We start from the raw sequence: 18,534 nt of genomic DNA, 5'->3' as shown, positions 1-18,534 counted from the left end.
CTTTACTTCGAAGCATATTCGATTACACCAAAAAATAAAATCTGATAATGAGCGTCTAAATACTTTGTACCAAAGTATTACACAAGTATTATACTATTCTGAATCCAACATTGTACTTAGAAATGTATATGACTTATATAATGTTAACATTTACCGGTATAGCAGCTTAAAGCTGATATCAATGTAAAATCTCTGTTAAGAAAACTCAAAACAAAGTTAGTAACAACTGCTCGAAAACGAATATTTTCATTAAATAAACTTTCTAATTTGTACACACATATACAATCTCAAAAATTAAACTATCAATGTGTGGTAGCCAAAATATCGCAACGAGGACCGAAAATCGCCTCGACTTTTTTCTCATTATGTATATATAATTACAATGTGTGTGATGTGCGAACCTGACAATTCTATGCTATGAACAAGCTCGTAGTAGCTCAATATAACATCGAAACTTCGGGAAGAGTTTGATCGAGAAGCAACGTAAGCAATTTACAAATTCCTTACACCTATTTCTCCGTCAGCGTTTATCGGTTAAAAATCATGAATATAGAGATTTGGATTTCGAGGATTTTGAGTGCACGGACGAAGAGTCGCCGTCTCTGTATGAGAGTCTTTAATTGAGTCAGTCGCGTCTTTGTCACGTTCAAGGTCGCTCAACTCCTGGGAAAGTTCTCTTTGAAGGACGTTTCTGACCTCTTGAGGTATATCCTCTTCCTTGACCTCTTGCAAGACGTTTTCCAGCTCTGAATTTCTTATGTAAACCAACATATAAGCGTTAGTGCAATGTTTCACAGCCATAGACATGTCCTCGTCTTGACCACCGTAGTTGTGTTCGATAGCTTCCTGCTTTGTACATCGTGAGACAACATCGTCGTCGAACTTACACCACTGCCACAGAACAGATCAAAACGTTTCAAGAAGATGTTGCAACATAGTACTTTAAAGTTGAATCATAAATTTTTATTGAAATGTACAAAGAAAATACTATATTATTCTGCATAATTTAAATTATATTCCTTTTTGAACTCAGTCTTTCTGAACTTTACTACAAGTATGAATACATATAAAAATAAATGCAAAAAATATACTGAGGACAAATCAATTTAGTTCGGTTATAATGTAAAGACAGATTTGCGATAATTTATATCCGTAGTAAAGAGATCACATATATCGAGAATGTAAAAGATTTATGAATTAATATATACTTAATTCATACGATATTAACATTAAATATTAACATCAAATCTTTTACTTACCTTGCCATCGCCAGCGGGATTAATAAATACAACATAATGTCCTCCATGGTTATCGCCACTATGAACCAGAACAGCATGTAATGTGTAATCCGCACTTGTTGCTTCTTTGTTTTGCAAGTATTTGCCGAGACTAATTTTTTCATAAAACTCGAACCTTTAAAAATAAATTTGTACAATTACTTATATGTTAAAAAATAAAATTATATTTTTATCTTTATAGAAATTTATACTTTTTTGCCGTAAATAAAACAATTATATTATGATTATCGTGAAATAAGCAAATTAATAGATTTCAGTTCTTTACCTGTCATTAAATTTGACTGAACAGTCTGTAACTGGGTCATACTGAAAACGCATTAGATGTAGATGTAAAACGGGTGGAAAGGACGAAAAGATGACGCCTTTTTCCGCTTCTTGTAATCCATGCTCTCCCGCATCGTATTTATTATCGCCATCGAGACTTTCCGTACTCACATAATCGCTAAAAGACTCGTAAACTGAAATACAAAAAAAATCTATTAGTTCCCTCCTACTCAAATGTCATAGATAAAAACATGACGATCATCAATCTTGATACTTACTGTTCTTCTTGCCTTTTATATTTAACTGTATGTCGTAAAATGTTTCAACTCTTGTGGATTTGTAGTCTATATTTTTACACTTGATAAAAGAGACCATTTTTCCCTCAAACAATTTTGGCACTGTACCTTCCACGCATGTTCCCTTCATTTTGCTCTCCAGCTTATCTAATAGCTAAATTTTCACAAAATCAGTTTATATATACGCATATATATATTAAAAATGCAATAGACAATGCATAACATAATATACACAAGTTTATTAACAAAGTGCATAATATATTTACCACTCGTAGAAATTCCTGCACATCATGCTGCATGAAAGAATCCAGCGTCTCCCAACCAAAACTTTTAGTTAATTTCTTTGTACCGACAGGCTTGTCGGAAAACTGTAACTCGTGAAAAACCCTTTGCAAGGCTAGTGCAACACTCTTACTCGAATCATCACTCTCTGTTGGCATTTTATATACTGCCTTTCGTAACTAAAAAAAAAACGAACAAGGATAAAGTAATAAAGAGTCACATAATTTATCAAAAATGTCTCCCTTCACCAACCTGATTTGTAAAGTAGAGAGTTTGCAGTAAAGAATTCATGTAACATGTAGCACCCTGATTTTTTAAGCCTACATATCCCGTGTGTTTTTTACTGTCCCAACTGACTCCATGAGGTGCATCAGCTACTACATGAACCTAAATTAGAACAAAAATTACAAGAATTTAATATAAATATGCAATATGAATATCCTATGGAATTAACTGTGCTTTTTAACACACTGACTACTACATAGTTATTCATATCGCGTCACTCAATTTCAAGAAAAACTCCCACAAAGCAAAACACGTTTTCTTATAAATAAAAAATTGTATAAGAATATTTTAACTTAAAATAATGCTTTAAAGAGAGGGCAATTATTGTTCGTATATATGGCAGTCAATTCAGTCGAAATTCAGTTTAAGAAAGCGCCTACATCTTGTTAAATCAAAAAACATTTTGTTAGATATTTGTAAATATATTTAAAAATTATATAAACTGCGTAAACATGTAATCATAATTACAAAATTTAAAAAAAGTGAAATTACATTGATTTGACAATAACTAGAATAATAAACTGATAGAACTAAATAGAATGAGAAATATTTACAAAAAATCACAGTGCTATTAAAAATGTTAGTTACTTAATAAAGGTATGTTACAAACCTCAAGCGTGATTGAATCATCTTTTATGAAACCTCTATCAGGATCTAAAACATCCTGCCATGTCATAAAATGACTAAAGCCCCAGTCATTCTCTTTACTGTAGAAGAGGTGTTGAATTTCTATAAAAATATGATACATTATTGAAAAATATATCTATATTACTCTGAAATTAAAATTAAAGACCGGTCAATGTGTAACAAATTAAAGAAGAACGAAATGACATTTACTTCTGCTAAATGGTTCTTGTCCTTCTTTGCAAGAAAGAAGACGCAGCTCAGCAACAGCGTAACAACTCCAAGATGTTGATTCACTCTCCCCGTTACACTGAAGGAAAAATCCAAGAGATCGCTGTGGCTGTCTCTCCTGTGTCTGACTTGATCGTGGCATCACCATTATTTTCCATGGTAAATTGCGAACGTAACACGCAGGGGACAACTGCGAGTCCTTCATCTTAGATATATTCTCAACAGTATATCGAAAAGTAGCCTCCGATCTGGCCTCATCTAATATAGACGAAAGGGGGAATGTAGAATGTATAGATGTGATAAAGATAAAAAATAATAAATACATAAAAATAACTCAAATAGGCAAAAATAAAATTAAGGCTATTTGAAAAGCACAAATTTCTTAAATTTTTCTATAATAACAAGAAGAAAGAAAATATAAGTTATAGATATATCAGTTATATATAAGAATAAAAAAAATATTTATATTGTAAGATTATCTTTAAATTATAAAGCAACTTAAACAAAGAACATGGTATATAACAGAGGATCATCATACCTTCCTCCATTTCTTGATCCTGAACTATACATGCTAATTCTGGTTCACCATTTATAGGACGGTTGTCAGTTCCGTCTCCCCCACCATCATTTGGGGTTTCTACAAAAGTTAATGTTTATTTTTTAATAGTCAAATGTATAAAGCTAACAAACATTTAAAAATAGAAAAAGACTTGCATAACAAAATAATGAAAATAAGAAGTTATAGTTCGCAATCTGGATTCAATGAACGATATAAATGCCTATGCAGTTTTATTAAATAATTTGCAACATAAATATGCCACTTTTATATCTATCGAGTTACACATAAAAAATACAAGTATCACATTTTTGTACAAATAACTGCAATATAATTTAATATTGATGTGGAACAATTGGTTTACCTAAAGTGACAGGGCAATTCTGAAAGATCTTTTGTATAAGAACATGAAAATTACAATTTATGGAATGACACCTCATGTGGAATGTTTCAGTGGCAAATAATAATTACAATATGATTGGGGGGAGGGGGGAGGAATACAAAGAGAAGACAAACGAATTGATCACCAGATGAAGATTATGAAGTTATAGGTTAATATTTGCACTTCGCAGCCGCACTAAGTACATATTTGTTTCACTCTAAATTCAAATATTATATAAAAATGCAAAAATTCGCCAAGGGGTATCGCCAATTACTACATATACCGCGGAAAAGACTAATCAAATAGCGACTATTCGCTCGACAGCTGTACGTAGTACAATAATCTTTATCAACGGTGATTACATTTATATATCCACGAAAATTTCTGATAATGAAACTGTGACGTAATGTCTCGTTCTATATTATCTATCTACAATCAGATATGTTCGATTTGCCGGTACATGTAGTTTCTAAGATTCGCTTTTGTGGTATTTCGCATTCTTACGCAAAAGAACGCCACTTTTCAAATAGAATGAAATACGAGGGAAATTCGACAAGTTTCGAGTGTGCGGAACAAAATAATAAATGTAATATATAGCACGATTTGCACAATAACATATTTAATGCTGACGACAGTTTGTCCATAGAGAATAATTTATAAAAGTCGCGCGACCTTTATTGCGATCGTAAAAAAAGTGTTTATAATTTAGTGTTTATTCATTTTCTCGACTTGTGTATGTAAACATATATATTTTTTGCAATTACTTTCTAATATTCGACGTCGGTAACGCGAATCTCGTTTTTGCGTATATAAATTCAAGTGGAACAAAAGTCGGACGAATCGCTGGTCGCGCGGATCAACATTCGTGGAAATCAAATCGCGAGTGCCTGGATATCGAGTCGCTGACAGGGGCAGCGGTAACGCGCGAAATGAATTTGCACTAGATCGTTTCCGTACAATAATCTTACGGATGCGCGCAAGAAGTTTTGTCCTTCTCCAAAAATAAAAACGACTCCGCGAACATACGGTTACCGTCGGCCGGGAAAAAGGAAAGAAAATTCGAAGAAAGTTGGCGAGAAGCGCCGCGACAAAGAGCTCCTCTCACTCCTCTCTCTCTCTCACCCCCCCTTTGAAAGCACTCGCACTTACGTTCGCAGCGAGGCAAGATGCGAGAGAGATATATATATATATACATTATGTTATATACATAGCTATGTGTATATATAGCTAAATTTATATATATAGCTAAATAGCTAGAAAAGTAGGATACGAATAAAGAAACAGACAAATAGACGCACAGAGAGATTTCAGAGATAGATCGTGCAATAGATAGCGCACTCACCCTCCTGCGTGTCCATCTCCTCGACCTCGTTAACCTGAACAGGCGCGAGGCTGAGCTGCTTGAGGTTCTCCTGGTCGTTTACGTGGTTCATCGCGAAGCCGATGTTGATGGTCGTCTTGATGGCGCCGGGTACCTCGGTGACGGCCTCCGCCGTCGAGGTTACGTTGTCCGCGTTGATCAGCGCCTGCTGCTGCTGCTGCTCCTGCTGCTGATCGTTGCCCGCTGCTGGCTGCGCGGTCGCAAACGGCACGCGATTCCGGCTAGGAGGTGATGTCGTCGTCGTTTTACCCAACTTCTTGACCTGCACCAATCTACGACCGTTTCGATCCTGTTGCGAAAGTTGTCGCTGAGGCGCGTGCTGCAACTGTTCCTGCTGCTGTTGCTGCTGTTCCGTTTCCACGATCACCCGGCTACTATCGAAACCCACGTCGCCACCGGGACTCGTCAACGACGTCGCTTTACCGCACTCCGTCGATAGATGTTTGCTCGCAGTTCGCCCAATTTCTGCGGCCATCAAGTGCCCCCACTCGCACGGGGGACGCCCACAGCATATATTCCACCCTCGTGTTATTAAATCGCTGGATACGCGACTCCGCGAGCACACCGTGTTCCTACACGGTTTACACGATTACTCCCCTTGACGCGCGCCTCCCCGTAGTGTCCCGCAAAGCCGTAAAGGTTCCCGTAGCCACGGCTACGATCACGGCTATCTTCGCGACGGTGGCGGACTGGCGGTAGCGAGAGAGACCACGACGGCGACCTCGTCCGTGACTATGTCCGCGGTGGTGGTTGTGTGGTGCTGCTGCGTGCTGCGTGCTGCTGCTGCCCACCGCTGGTGGTGTTGGTGACGTCGGTGATGGTGTTAGTGGTGGCGGCGGCAGCGACGGTCGTCTCGCCTCTCGTTCCGGCGCGGCGCCTCGCGCACCGACCTCCACCTCCGCCTCCGCCTCCCCCCTTCCTCCTCCCGCGCACGGCCGATCCGTGAAAAACTGTTTCCGCTGCGCGCTTTTACCGGCGCTCAGCGACGAGTCGACGACGCGATCACTGACGACTACGTTGACGACGATGCGCGAGGCCGCGAGAACGACGATCGCGTACGACGTTGACAACGTTGCTCCCGTTACTCACTTCGCGTTCTTTCTCACTCTTTCTCGCTCACTCTCTTTCGCTCTTTCTCCCTCTCTCTCTCGCTCTTCCTCTCTCTCTACGTAGCTGCTCGTCGCCGCCACGGATCTCGATCGGGTTCACTGCTGATTCTCGATCGACTCAACCGCGACTTCCGGCTGCGTCTGCGAGCGAACCCACCTGTGTCGACTGTCGTCCACGCAGCGGATTCTCCTACCCTTCCTCCCTATCTTTATCTCTCTCTTTCTCTCTCTCTCCAGCGTCCGTGAAGCCGGACGTTACTCGAACAACACGTACGAATGCGCGCGGGCCGATCCCGTACGTCGCGATCGGTCGCTCACGGATCTCTCTCCGTCACGCGAAAATAAACAAAATGGCGGGCGAGTGCGGCGGCTCGGCTGCGCGGTCGCGCACGTACCAGCGCGACTCCACGCGCATACACGTACGTGCTACGTACCACATGCGCATGTGCGCGCTCGCGCGCGAGCGACGTTCTCCGCGAACAAGCCAAATTCGTGTAGACTGTCCACTCGATGCAACGCGGTGGACCGAGCCAAAATGGCCAAAATAATGGGCGCGTTCAGCAGACACAACTGTTGAGTTCGTCTTATCAACACTCTGCGTTGCATGGTTGGTTCTAAAAGTAAGAACCAATCACGTTCGATTGCTACTGAGCGGCTTGGTCTGCTGAACGCGACCAATTTTGCGCGCTCGAGATAACTTTCAAATTTTCACCATTTCGTTTCGCGGTTAAACTAGTAATTGTAAATAAATTAAAATTTAACTAAAAATTAATTAGGACGCAAATTTAATATAAAATCAATTTTATATATGGTGAAATATTAAAAATTTATTTATATATTTAAATTAAATTTTTATGATGAATTAGGATTAGATACTCTATAAGGGTTACTCCGACCGAACTCTGACTAATTTTTTTTCCCTAATCTAGACTTTCTTCTCATATGTTAGACAATTAAAAGATATTGATAATTCTACCCATATTAATGAAATATCGCAAGTATTACTTCACAAATTAATCGGTCGCTCCGAAAATCTACGATAATTTGTTTCAATTATTTGGATCGATAACAATTAAATAATAAATCTCGATCGTAAGATTCATTTTCATTGAGAAGGCAATTAAGATATACGTTGATCGAATTGCATGTATATACGCCTGCTTCATTAATTAAAAGAAAGAATAGTCGCGAGCGGGCCGGCACGAAACAATCGATTTACTGACGTGTGGCGCAAACAAGATTTGCATGATTTCTCGCTTTAATATGGCAGCAATAAGAAAGCTACAAGAAACAGAAATTCTTAGGCGATCTCAATGAGAATTTTCTCCCTCGAAAAACGTTAATGTTTACTCATAAATGCATACATAAATAATCGCCGATTTATTCTCTTCGTGCACGGGGGAGGAAAGGGGAGGGGAAGGTGTTCGCGAATCGTAGATGAGAAGATAAAAAGCTCGCGTAGATTAGCGTAGATAAGCCCCAAGGCCCAAGATCCCGACCGCGTCGTTAGCATGTATCGCAGAGATCGCGTTATTGTTTCTCCTTCTCTCTTCTCGATTGAGCTGCGTCCGGGTGGTCCGGATCGCGCCGTCGACGAGGCGGAGCGCACTAGGTGCACCCGTTCGTTCGCGGCCGGGCGGAAAAATTCAAAATGCTCGGAGTCGACCGGGGAGACGGATCCGGACAGGGGAGGAAATTGCCGATTACCTCGACGTCGGTGGGTTTGAACTGTTTATTTAAACGTACAAGCACATGCTGAACAATAGTCAGAGACAGTCAGAGTACATTCAAATAGAATTCCTGTCGTTCGCTAATCCTTGGCCGATCGTCACGAGAATTCGATTCTCGTCCGAATAGGCGTTCGTATCTTTTTTTTTTTTATATACGGTACACGGCGAAAGGAAACTCGTGTACCTTGCGCTTGTTGCGACTCTTGCGTCGTGCCAGCTGTGCGTTTTCGATCAGCAATAATTTAAATTGGATGCACGCTGTTTTCAGATAACAGGACATCGCTATGTACAGAATCCGACGACGGCATCCGACGATCTTTTCAGGCTTGTAAAGGAGTGGTAAAGTCTAAAGTAACACACGCGAAACATGAAAGAGTAAAAGGAATGATCTTTCAAGGAAACGTGGATTTGTAGAGTTGGATTTAAGTGGAATGGTAATTTTGGAAACCTGTATAATAATAAGAAGAACATAAGAAAAATATAAGAAGAATAATATAAGAAAAATAATCTTTCAATATTTATTTATTTATTCATTAGATAAGTTCTAGAAATAACATCCTGTAAATAAGAACATCCACATCTAACAAATCCTCTGGCAATCCTTCATAACAATTTTTCGTTAATCTATTCAGTAAATTTCGATTTGATCTATTTCTCGAATTTGTTGGCATGAATAAAGGTTTACCTGAAGAAAAAAGCGTTCAAAGATCAAAATATTTTTCAACTGAGAAATAATGTGTGCGACAGCAAATTCGAGAATTAAATCTAAAATATCTAGATCAAAGTTTACTGAATAAAGTAAATGAAAAATTTAAATAAAAGATTGCAAGTAGTTGGATATACAGGTGTTCATTTACTTAATTTTAAGATTTTAATTCTTACAAATAAAAACCAATATTGAAAGATTATTTGTTACTTGTTGAGTTATTGCTTTAGATTTTTCCATTTCTTTACAACAAAGGCGAAAAGATCGTCAGATCCAACTACTGGATCTTGTACGTTTGAAAATGTATCACAGTACAAGAGTTTCAAGATAGCTGTAAAAGGGGCAGGTAGCATTATTCAGATTATACACTACAAGAATAAAATATCCAAAAAGAGGAATCTTGCTGTGCAATGCATAAAACTATTTTTACTTAACAAACGCTCAATGAAGTAAATTCATAAGTTTTAGATACAACAGGCAATGAATAATCTATGTTGTGCGCGATTACATATGAGAGTTTTGCAATATTCCTTCGCCGCTTCTGATTGACGTACTTTAGGTAAAATAATCAACATGTTACAAGCCAAGTCATATTTATTAAAATATGTTCGCTTTCCAGGAATTTTTATTCAAATGACTGCAACATAGATTACTTATTGTACCGCATTTTCCCTTATTCTCTTCTAATCGAAGCGGAAATTTGAATGAAATATAATCTCAAGATAATTGTACGCGCACAGAGATCGGGAGTACATAATTACATATATAACGATTTAAGTAAGGCATGATTAAGGCAACCTGCTCGGCAGACTTAAAGATCTTGACCCCGACAGTTTTCTTAGTCTCGCTTCATTGTAGAAGGCTCAGAAACAGTAAAGGATGCTTTTTTTAGGCACCTCGTTTGGCAACCTGTCTACGCAATTGCAAAGAAGAAGTTATCACAAGTCACTAAAGTATGCACCTGATGCATGACACGAAATGCCTCCATCAAGACACATAGAAGTACTTTTTTCCAATTAGAAATTAATCCTTTGATTATCCTTTGTTCGGAGCGCGCATACTCCACAATTATATTGCGATTTTGAATGTTTTGCTCGTAATCGAGTAATATAATAGAATACATCTTGCGTTTTAATAATACAGATGATAAGTCATTGAATCACATCTTCCTTAACGTACTTACAGTTCAACATCACTTATCGCCTAACATGTAGCACATCGTATATCTGTCTTTTTTCCCAATACTTTATGTTTTAATTAGGTTTATTTAATTAAGCACTTTCTTCTCTATTAAACATTTATACATGTTTTTATAATATCTTTAATGGAACTTTTTAAGCGTATTAAACACCACTCCAAGTATTTTGTTGTGGAGCTTAATTCTTATATATAGTTTGTTCATATTGTTCATCTCAACATATAAATATAATTACATTATTTTGTTAATAATTTGCATATTGCTTTTTTGTCAAGCAGTAGTCTCTTTGCTACTGATTTTTTTCCAATTAGTATATTAAGAAGAAGAGAGGAATATACAGCATTCCCTAGATACATGACATATTGTGTCTATTTTATGTATTAAATATAAAATTCTTGAAAATAGTGTGGAGTATAAGAGATGATCAAAAAGTAACAGCGATATAAATTCATCATAAAGACATAACAAATTCGTAATAATCATAATCAAATTGAAAAATATGCATTTGTACTTAAGAAATCATTTCAATACTCATAATTAAGTAAATAATGTAAACAGAAGTCTCATAGTTAATTATTTAAAAATTATATAACGCGACTACAATTTATATTTATGCTGCTAATTATTTTTGGTATAGCAAACGTTAAATCTAATACTGGTATAGACACCTTATTTGTGCACATATTATTATTGTGTAACAATATTGTATTTGGGGTTTTATAATTAGCCATGATTTACCGTTATTATCAATAACCCACAACTTACTACAACAAAGTAGAAGTAGGGCATCTCCTATTATCAAGGAGCATTATCCTTTAACGCTATAGATTATTACCAAGGAGTATTATCTTTTAACACTATAGACTATTTAAAACCGATAACACAACACTATTTGAAACGACAATGCTATTTAGCAACTAGGTGTTAATGTAGTTGTTATATATATAACGCTTAAGGAAAGATATTCTACCGTTTTAAATTCTTTTTTTAAGACTTGACACAATGGGTGGTCCCAATAAAGAAGAATATAAACAATTTAAACAATTAATAAACGAAAGTATTATCTAAATCTTGCGACTATTAATCCTCTAATATTGTATTGGCCCGATAGTTTGGTCTACAATTTGTATTACATCTAAGATAAACATAAAAGTCTGAATATTCATCTTATAAGAAATTTGACCTGTAATCGAGTGTTATTAGTAGCAGCAAATTATATAGAAATGTCCTGACGTTTATAAAATTATTTTAGAATACTGTGTAAACTTTTGCGATTTTTTTAAATATTTAAAAGATATTTGTCGTTATGTTTTGATAAAACTGCAATATAGAGTTACTGTAAAAAATTTATCTAACAAAACTCGCAGCGTTACAAAAAGAAAATAATTTTTTTTCGTAATCTTTTGACAACGTCGGCCACATAAAGCCAAATAACATTTTACTTCTCTAATACTGTGGCACAATACGAATGTCGGGGACATACCGACGGTACATTTATAAAATCTTTATTCTCATCTAAGTCTTCTCTCACTAAAAGAGCAATTTATTTCACTGGCTTGACTAGACTTTTACGGTGTTCACTGATAATTGTAATCTATTATACAAATCTTACTAGAAAAGTGTTTCCCGTCACCGCTATAAAAAATGGACAGACTTAGCGAGTACATAAATCGTACAAAAGAAACGTAGTATCTATTATAAGAACGATACAAAGCGATCATTCTTTCGTACGCCTGACATACTCTCGCACTAAAAAAACCAAATCTCTATCTATAAATTCATTACCCATTTTGCGCAATAGCCTCGAATGTCTTTACTGAATCGAACAAACTTTTGAAGTTCCCAGAGAATCATCCATTGCCGCCGCACGCCTTCTGATACCTTCCAAATACACTTCGCGATTGAAAAGTCCAGCACCAAGCGGAATTCTAAAAATAAATAGCAGTGCATATATAGATTGCATGTTATCTGGTGCATGTATAGAATTTAAGCTATACGACCATCATCACTTCAAACGTCAATAAATGATAGACACGTACGTATCGATACCCGGCCTCAGCGTGGCTTTAAAAACTCCCCAGACCGGCTTGTGATCCGAGGTGCAAATACTTGGAACAGAATCGTATACCAAGCACTCTATAACCCCGTCCTTGTGCGAATTAGAATTCTCGTAGCTGACGCGTCTGATATATCCCCTGGTGTGACCTTTTCCCTTGAAGAGAATCCTGTCGGTGTACGCGGGTGTGCGTTGCTTGCTGCTAGAATCAAAATTCTGCGTTCCCGGATCGTACTTGTAGGTAGGAGGGAATATAATCGGGGCCTCTTCGAAACCGCGCAACACCGCGCCTTCGTTTAGGATATTTTTCAATTGATCCTTGTGCATATTTATCGGTGATTCTTGCGGAAAACACGTGTTCGTGATCCATTGAATCACTTCCTCTCTCGGTTGCGCTAGACGGAAGTTCAAATCACCGCACCAAAACACGCAATCGAAATTTTGCGTTACATCTGTGAAAATTGTGATTATATATATTTATTTATTATATACGCAATATACAAAATGCAAGACTATCGAAGTTATAACGCTTGACATTAATACCTTTGCTTTTATGCCTGGTGGGTAACTCTTTCGGTAGGTCTAGATTTCTAACGATTCTCTTTATATCGTTGACTCGTTCTTTTACCTTGTCTTGATGCGCGGTCAAATGAGCGGTGACAAAGAGAAAGCTGGTGCCGAATATCATGAGAGCTATAGCCACCGCGCCCTTTGTTCTGAATGCCGTTCCGGGTCTCGTCGAGAAGCTATCCTCCTCCGGAACAGAGCAGAACCAAATCAAGTCTCGTCTTATAAATAATGCGAGGTGAAGTGTACCGAGGTTACTGCTAGTTAACAGCACGTGCGAAGGACCGAGGGTCTCTTGCAGAGCGGCTTCCCACTCGTTTCGTTCGGAACACGACTCTTGAGTTCCTATAACTAACAAATCAGGAACGGTCTCTATGTCGCAGGGCAACATAAAATCGTTCAATTCCTTCGGCGGGTTTTGGCCATTCATGTTCCACGTGCCGATAAAAATTTTCAATTCCCGATTAGGCAATACTTTCTCAAGCTCCACTGACCCGAGTAAGGAATTGGCGGCGATTCTTCCGTGAAGAAAATTCCTACAAAATTCAATTGTTAGTCATCGGATAATAATCATGGCAGATAAATTTTCTTAAGAGAAAAATGTACCTTTCCCGTGCCTTTTGAGTAGGAATTAAATTAAGTACTTGTGCGGCAAGTAACGATTGCTTTGCTAAGCTATCCATAGATGCCCCTGTCGTTTGACAAAAGTAACGGTCTTTCTTTTTAGACAGAGCATCGTGGGACGTTGAACGTGGCTTATGCTGGATCGGTGCACTTTTAATAGAGTCTGGACTAGAATGTCTCATAGAGTTTGTAGGTGAGTTCATGATCAGATTATCCGCGGATCTCCTATGAAGCAATCTACGACGTAATTGTCCCGATATGCTCGGCGATAGCGATCCGGAGGAAAAATTTTCACCTGAAACAGTTTAGAATTGTACATTACGCATGAGATTCTATTAATAGAACTCGTGCATCGTAATTGCGCTAAGAAAAAAAAAAGAATCATCCATTATTTCGAAAGCAAAGGACATACAACGACGGAGCAAATATACTTCGTGCCTAAAAATCAGTTTCATAACGAGATTACGGCATTCCGTAATGAAACCAAATTGCTTCAATTGCCACCTATTGCAGTCTTGGCACGTGCAAGTTCGTAACACGATGAAATTATGAGATTTGTTGACATTTAGCTTAGCATAGGTACGAATACCTTGAACTCGTCTTTTATGATTGAACATATGTGTATGTACATTGCCATATAAAACTATTTGATTCTTTGATAAATATATATAGAATTAAAACAGTCAATATACTGTGTGAAATTGAATCAATCAATTAGTCAGATCAACTTTAAGTAGTACTATGATCGTGCTTCTAACTCCAACATAGGTAATAGCCTATGTTTAACTTAAACATAGGTATATAAATTCTATGTACGTAAAAGTCTCCTTATTAGATATATATACACATATTTCCTAGTATTCTAAATAGGAAAAATAGAGATATATAAAACACAAACAATTATAGCTGCGCACAAACAACATCACAGCATTAAATGTATGCCTATTACTTAACATTTATGTTTCTAATCTAATCTAGATGTAAAATAACTATATACACATTTCTTAAATAGAAACTAATATATGCATACGGAACACACATATATTTGCCAATTTAATGATTCTTTTATAATGCTGACACTTCAAAGAGAAAAATTCAATACCCCGTAAGAACAAAATGGAAAATACTAGCAAAAAAAAAAAAACATAAAGAATTATAAATTTTAAGCAGCGTATAAATTTCGTATATCATTTTGTACCTTCTTTATCTGGCTTTTCGCAAGCAGTATCATGATACTGAACCATACTGTAAACATCTGTAGGATTGTAGAATTGCCGTTCCATTTCCAGGAAGAAATAAGTGATAAATTTTCCCTTTGTAAAGTACTCATCCTTAAAGTGTATTCGACCTTTCTCAGACTCAATCAGTTCGTTCTCATCTTCTGAAGAGTCTTCGAATGAGTCTTCCGTCGAGTCTGCAGAGAAGTCACTATCTTCACTACTCTCTTGGGAAATCGCCTTTGTTTCTTTTACTAAAAATTTGCGCGTGTCGCTCGTAACGCTAGCATTATTGAGGGATTGTAACGGCGCGCTTTTACAGTCGGGACTGTAACTTTTCGTTCCATTATCGTGATGCACTTTCCCATCATCTCCCAGATATGACCGAGAACTTACGCCTATATCGTTATCCTGTTTTAGAAAAGCAATTTTTGTACTCATATGTCTGTCCGATCCTAACTTGGTATCCCCCTGCTCATTTTTTGTAACATTCTGACCCTTTTCACTTATATCATCACCTACGTTAGGAAACCTGGAACTTTCACTTCTTACAGTAACAACGTTCTTACAATTTTCTCTCATATCTGACAAATTCTTATCGTTACGCTCTTCTTTTCCAGACAAACTATTTCTCGGGGCTGTTACACGAATTTCACTGCCAATAGCTTTTGATCCAACCTTTTCGTCAGAGCTACAAGATGCACGTCCTAAACGATCGGTTTGCCCGCTATCAAGTACTTTTCCCTGCTTGCTATAAACACCTGACTCGTCGTCGTTCCTCGTAAATCCGCAACGTAACTTTTTAAGAAAACTTTTCCTCTTTTTCTTACTCAAACTTGACATTTTCAGTGAATTACTCGCACTCTCAACGATCAAGAGAGATAAGCGCACGTGTTTCGGCAGATAAGACAACTACTAAACTCCACGTCAACAGCTTTATCAAGACACTGGAAGCGTTATATTCGACTCTATACACACGGCTTTAGAATGTAAGATGGAGGGGATATACAAGGTCATCTGGTCATCATCAAACCATATTACACAATCCGCTTAGAAAAAGAAGGAGTGTCGCTCAGTTGAAATTAGATGTGAGGTAATTGAAGTATTTTTTTCTAATTCTTTTCCTTCGCATTATTAAATTAACAGCCGTTATTCCGAATGCTTATTATCTCGTTATCGCTAGGCGTTCCTAAACTAGTCTATTTGCCATAATGGGACATTCTTAATACAAATTTTACGTATACAAATAAGTAATAGTTTAATTGTTATAATGCAGTTTGCAAAGCTTACCTTCTATATAAGTAATAGGACGCTCCCTCCCCATCGCTACGTTACTCCTTCTGACTACGGTCTCCCGAATCGCCTGAGCCTCATCGTTTTCAATAGGCGTATCTTCCCTCTCGACCAGGACGTCCGTTTGACGATCCTCATTGATGGAGGCTATCTCAGACTTGACCGAGGTACGACTCAACGTCGTCGGGGAAAGTCTGCTGACCGTCAAGCTCTGGGGTGGCGTCCTGCTACGTTCGGTCATCGCGCAGCACAGGGACAGCTTGGTGCTGGTCTGAGATCCGTGCTGCGAGTTCTCTATCTTGGAATTCTTATTCGAATCCCCGTCCCTGTACGAGGACTCCAGGCAGCCGACCTTGGTCTTCTTGTTCATGAGCATGCGACAGAGGGACTTTTTCTTCTGCTTCGACTTCGGGGAAACCTCTACCTTATTCGAAACGCTAGAGACGTCGTTTCCCTCGCTCTGCTCCATAATACTCGCGGCTGGGGCATCTAGCGCGGGGATCAAGCGAGCGTATACCCTTTCACGTTACGCCACGATCCGCTCTCGGAGACCACAAGATCAATTCTCACGTCCTCTATAGCTTATAAAAAAAATTGCTTCTACCCTATTCGCGGTACGCGTCGTAATGTATCATAGAAAAAACTCTCAAAAATATTCCTTCTATATTTCAAATCATCAGTAAGCTCTCAATAAATAGAAAAAGTATATATATATAGTTTACGCTGGTTTAACGCGCTATCTCTTCCCTCCGCAGCTGTATACCGAAGTGATAAGTACATTCAATATCCGAAGTGTCTCACATCTTGGCGACGTTTTAAGAATATCGCTACGTCGCGCCTCGCACTTCACCGACTGTCAACCCGTAGCATGTAATTTCCGCCGGGCTCAATCGCTGACAAACGTCTCCCCCGTTAAGTATTCACGGCCATAACGCTATTGTGTTGATATATCTCCCTCTCTCTGTTAAGTCGAACGTTCAGTCATGCGGGAGGATATCCATGGTGATACCCCAGGTAATCGTACTTGGGGGGATATCGACGAGCGCGATACTCTCTTTGGACTATTGGACTAGAATACGACGAGCGCGTCCAACGCGATTCCGCGCGGCCGCGCGGAAATCCCTTTATTAACCCTCTTCCCTTTCGCGAGGGAGGACGTCGGCCGCTTGGACTCGAGCTACGTCGAGCGACGGCGTAGCTTCTCGTTCGACATCACGGTTGGCCAAACGAACCTCGGGCGTCCTCGTCGGCCGTCTCGCACGTTCCCGCGTACACGTCTCGGTCCATCTCGGTCAGGTAATCGCCGCCGATGGTCGAACCTCCGTCCTACTTGGTCCTACTGGCCACGCTCGCGGGACTCGGGAGTCGGACGACTCTCCGACACGTCATTCACGCAGGGAGAACCGTAACAAACCGTCGGGGCGCGCGACTCGATCGAACGTGTCTACAGGGCACCCGGACCTCGGTCGCCGTCCCCGCAACGGCGACGACGCGTCGGGCACGTCGCGCGTTCGCGTAGTCGCGCCGGGCATTCATTTCTCTCTCTCTCTCTCTCTTTATCCTCCCTCGTTTATCATCCCCTCCGGGGGAGCGAGAGAACCCTCGCGCGCACTGCAATCGCCGCCCGCACCACCGATACCGCGCAGCCGTCGCTTCCGCGCTCCGCAGCAGACGACGGCGGTCGCCCGTCGGATTAACGATCGGCGAGGGCGGCGAGGGTCCTCGGGGATCCCGACTCAGGGGGAACGAAGGCGTCGTCGTTCCCGGAATGGAACGCACTGCGCCGCGAGGGCCCGCGAGCGATCCACCAGAGACGACGCACCCCCGGAGGCTCCGGATGAACCTTGGAATCCGCGATCAGCGAGCGAGTGCGCGACTGTCAAACCCAGCAGACGACACAGGCGCGGCCGCCATATTGATCCCGAAGCGCGAGCTATAATCCCGAGCGTCGCCGAGCGAGGGCCGAGGTGACGGCACGACCGCCATGTTTAAGCCCCTTGCACAATAGGCGATAGCGATAGCGATCGCTGTTGTTAAGCCCCTTGCACAATAGGCGATAGCGATAGTGATAGCGACAACGACAAGGTTGCCGACAAAGCTATACCTTTGTCGGCAACTTTGTCGCTATCGCTATCACTATCGCTATCGCCTATTGTGCAAGGGGCTTTACTCCAACCGCGGCCCGACAGCTGGGACCCCGATTATTGAATTTATTTTCAAGAGTATTACTACGTTTACGCGAGCGTTACTTCTGTAGTAACTTACGATAATTCACTCGTTTATGCGGAGTAAGTTATCTCGTAAGTTCTTACTACAAAATCTCGTTTACGCGAAGGAATTATCGTAAGTTAATTACTACAAAAGTAACGCTCGCGTAAACGTAGTATATGTGCAAATTCTGCTCCTACAGAAAAGTTGCAAGTTGATTGGCTACC

General features: G+C 39.6%; 2 protein-coding genes across 4 annotated transcripts; both read right to left on the bottom strand.

Moving 5' to 3' along the window:
- Window positions 1–6: 6 nt before the first annotated feature.
- On the bottom strand, window positions 7–7,070 carry LOC139822889 (ubiquitin carboxyl-terminal hydrolase 7-like). Its single transcript, XM_071795059.1, has 10 exons — window positions 5,561–7,070; window positions 3,819–3,917; window positions 3,263–3,538; window positions 3,036–3,154; window positions 2,393–2,527; window positions 2,125–2,319; window positions 1,841–2,012; window positions 1,564–1,756; window positions 1,260–1,413; window positions 7–891 (listed from the first exon to the last, which is right to left on the bottom strand). The coding sequence occupies exons 1-10, from the start codon at window positions 6,072–6,074 to the stop codon at window positions 535–537; spliced, it is 2,214 nt and encodes a 737-aa protein (XP_071651160.1). The 5' UTR covers window positions 6,075–7,070; the 3' UTR covers window positions 7–534.
- Window positions 7,071–8,426: 1,356 nt separating this feature from the next.
- Inpp5e (Inositol-3-phosphate synthase) lies at window positions 8,427–18,010 on the bottom strand. 3 transcript variants are annotated; one of them, XM_071794789.1, is made up of 6 exons: window positions 16,097–18,010; window positions 14,788–15,003; window positions 13,572–13,884; window positions 12,942–13,501; window positions 12,382–12,850; window positions 8,427–12,270 (listed from the first exon to the last, which is right to left on the bottom strand). In XM_071794789.1, exons 1-6 carry the CDS (start codon window positions 16,566–16,568, stop codon window positions 12,156–12,158), a joined length of 2,145 nt encoding a protein of 714 aa, XP_071650890.1. In that variant the 5' UTR covers window positions 16,569–18,010; the 3' UTR covers window positions 8,427–12,155. The 3 variants fall into 3 exon arrangements, with proteins under 3 accessions (XP_071650890.1, XP_071650891.1, XP_071650889.1); XM_071794790.1 differs by lacking the exon at window positions 14,788–15,003 and having other exon boundaries at window positions 16,097–18,009; XM_071794788.1 differs by lacking the exon at window positions 16,097–18,010 and having other exon boundaries at window positions 14,788–16,047.
- Window positions 18,011–18,534: the final 524 nt, after the last annotated feature.

The sequence above is a fragment of the Temnothorax longispinosus genome, chromosome 12 (assembly GCF_030848805.1).
Source record: "Temnothorax longispinosus isolate EJ_2023e chromosome 12, Tlon_JGU_v1, whole genome shotgun sequence".
Classification (NCBI taxonomy): domain Eukaryota; kingdom Metazoa; phylum Arthropoda; class Insecta; order Hymenoptera; family Formicidae; genus Temnothorax; species Temnothorax longispinosus.
Note: the sequence above shows the minus strand (reverse complement) of the source record. Positions and strands in the feature narration are given on the sequence as shown.

Bases quoted from the DNA above. Each gene is read 5' to 3' on its own strand.
- LOC139822889 (XM_071795059.1), bottom strand. From the start codon at position 6,074: ATGGCCGCAGAAATTGGGCGAACTGCGAGCAAACATCTATCGACGGAG. The intron at 3,539-3,818 runs GTATGATGATCC...CGTCTATATTAG, and splicing joins GGATCAAGAAATGGAGGAAG to ATGAGGCCAGATCGGAGGCT. The intron at 1,757-1,840 runs GTAAGTATCAAG...TTTGTATTTCAG, and splicing joins TATAAAAGGCAAGAAGAACA to TTTACGAGTCTTTTAGCGAT.
- Inpp5e (XM_071794788.1), bottom strand. From the start codon at position 15,649: ATGTCAAGTTTGAGTAAGAAAAAGAGGAAAAGTTTTCTTAAAAAGTTA. The intron at 13,885-14,787 runs GTACAAAATGAT...AAACTGTTTCAG, and splicing joins CGAAAAGCCAGATAAAGAAG to GTGAAAATTTTTCCTCCGGA. The intron at 13,502-13,571 runs GTACATTTTTCT...TGAATTTTGTAG, and splicing joins ACTCAAAAGGCACGGGAAAG to GAATTTTCTTCACGGAAGAA.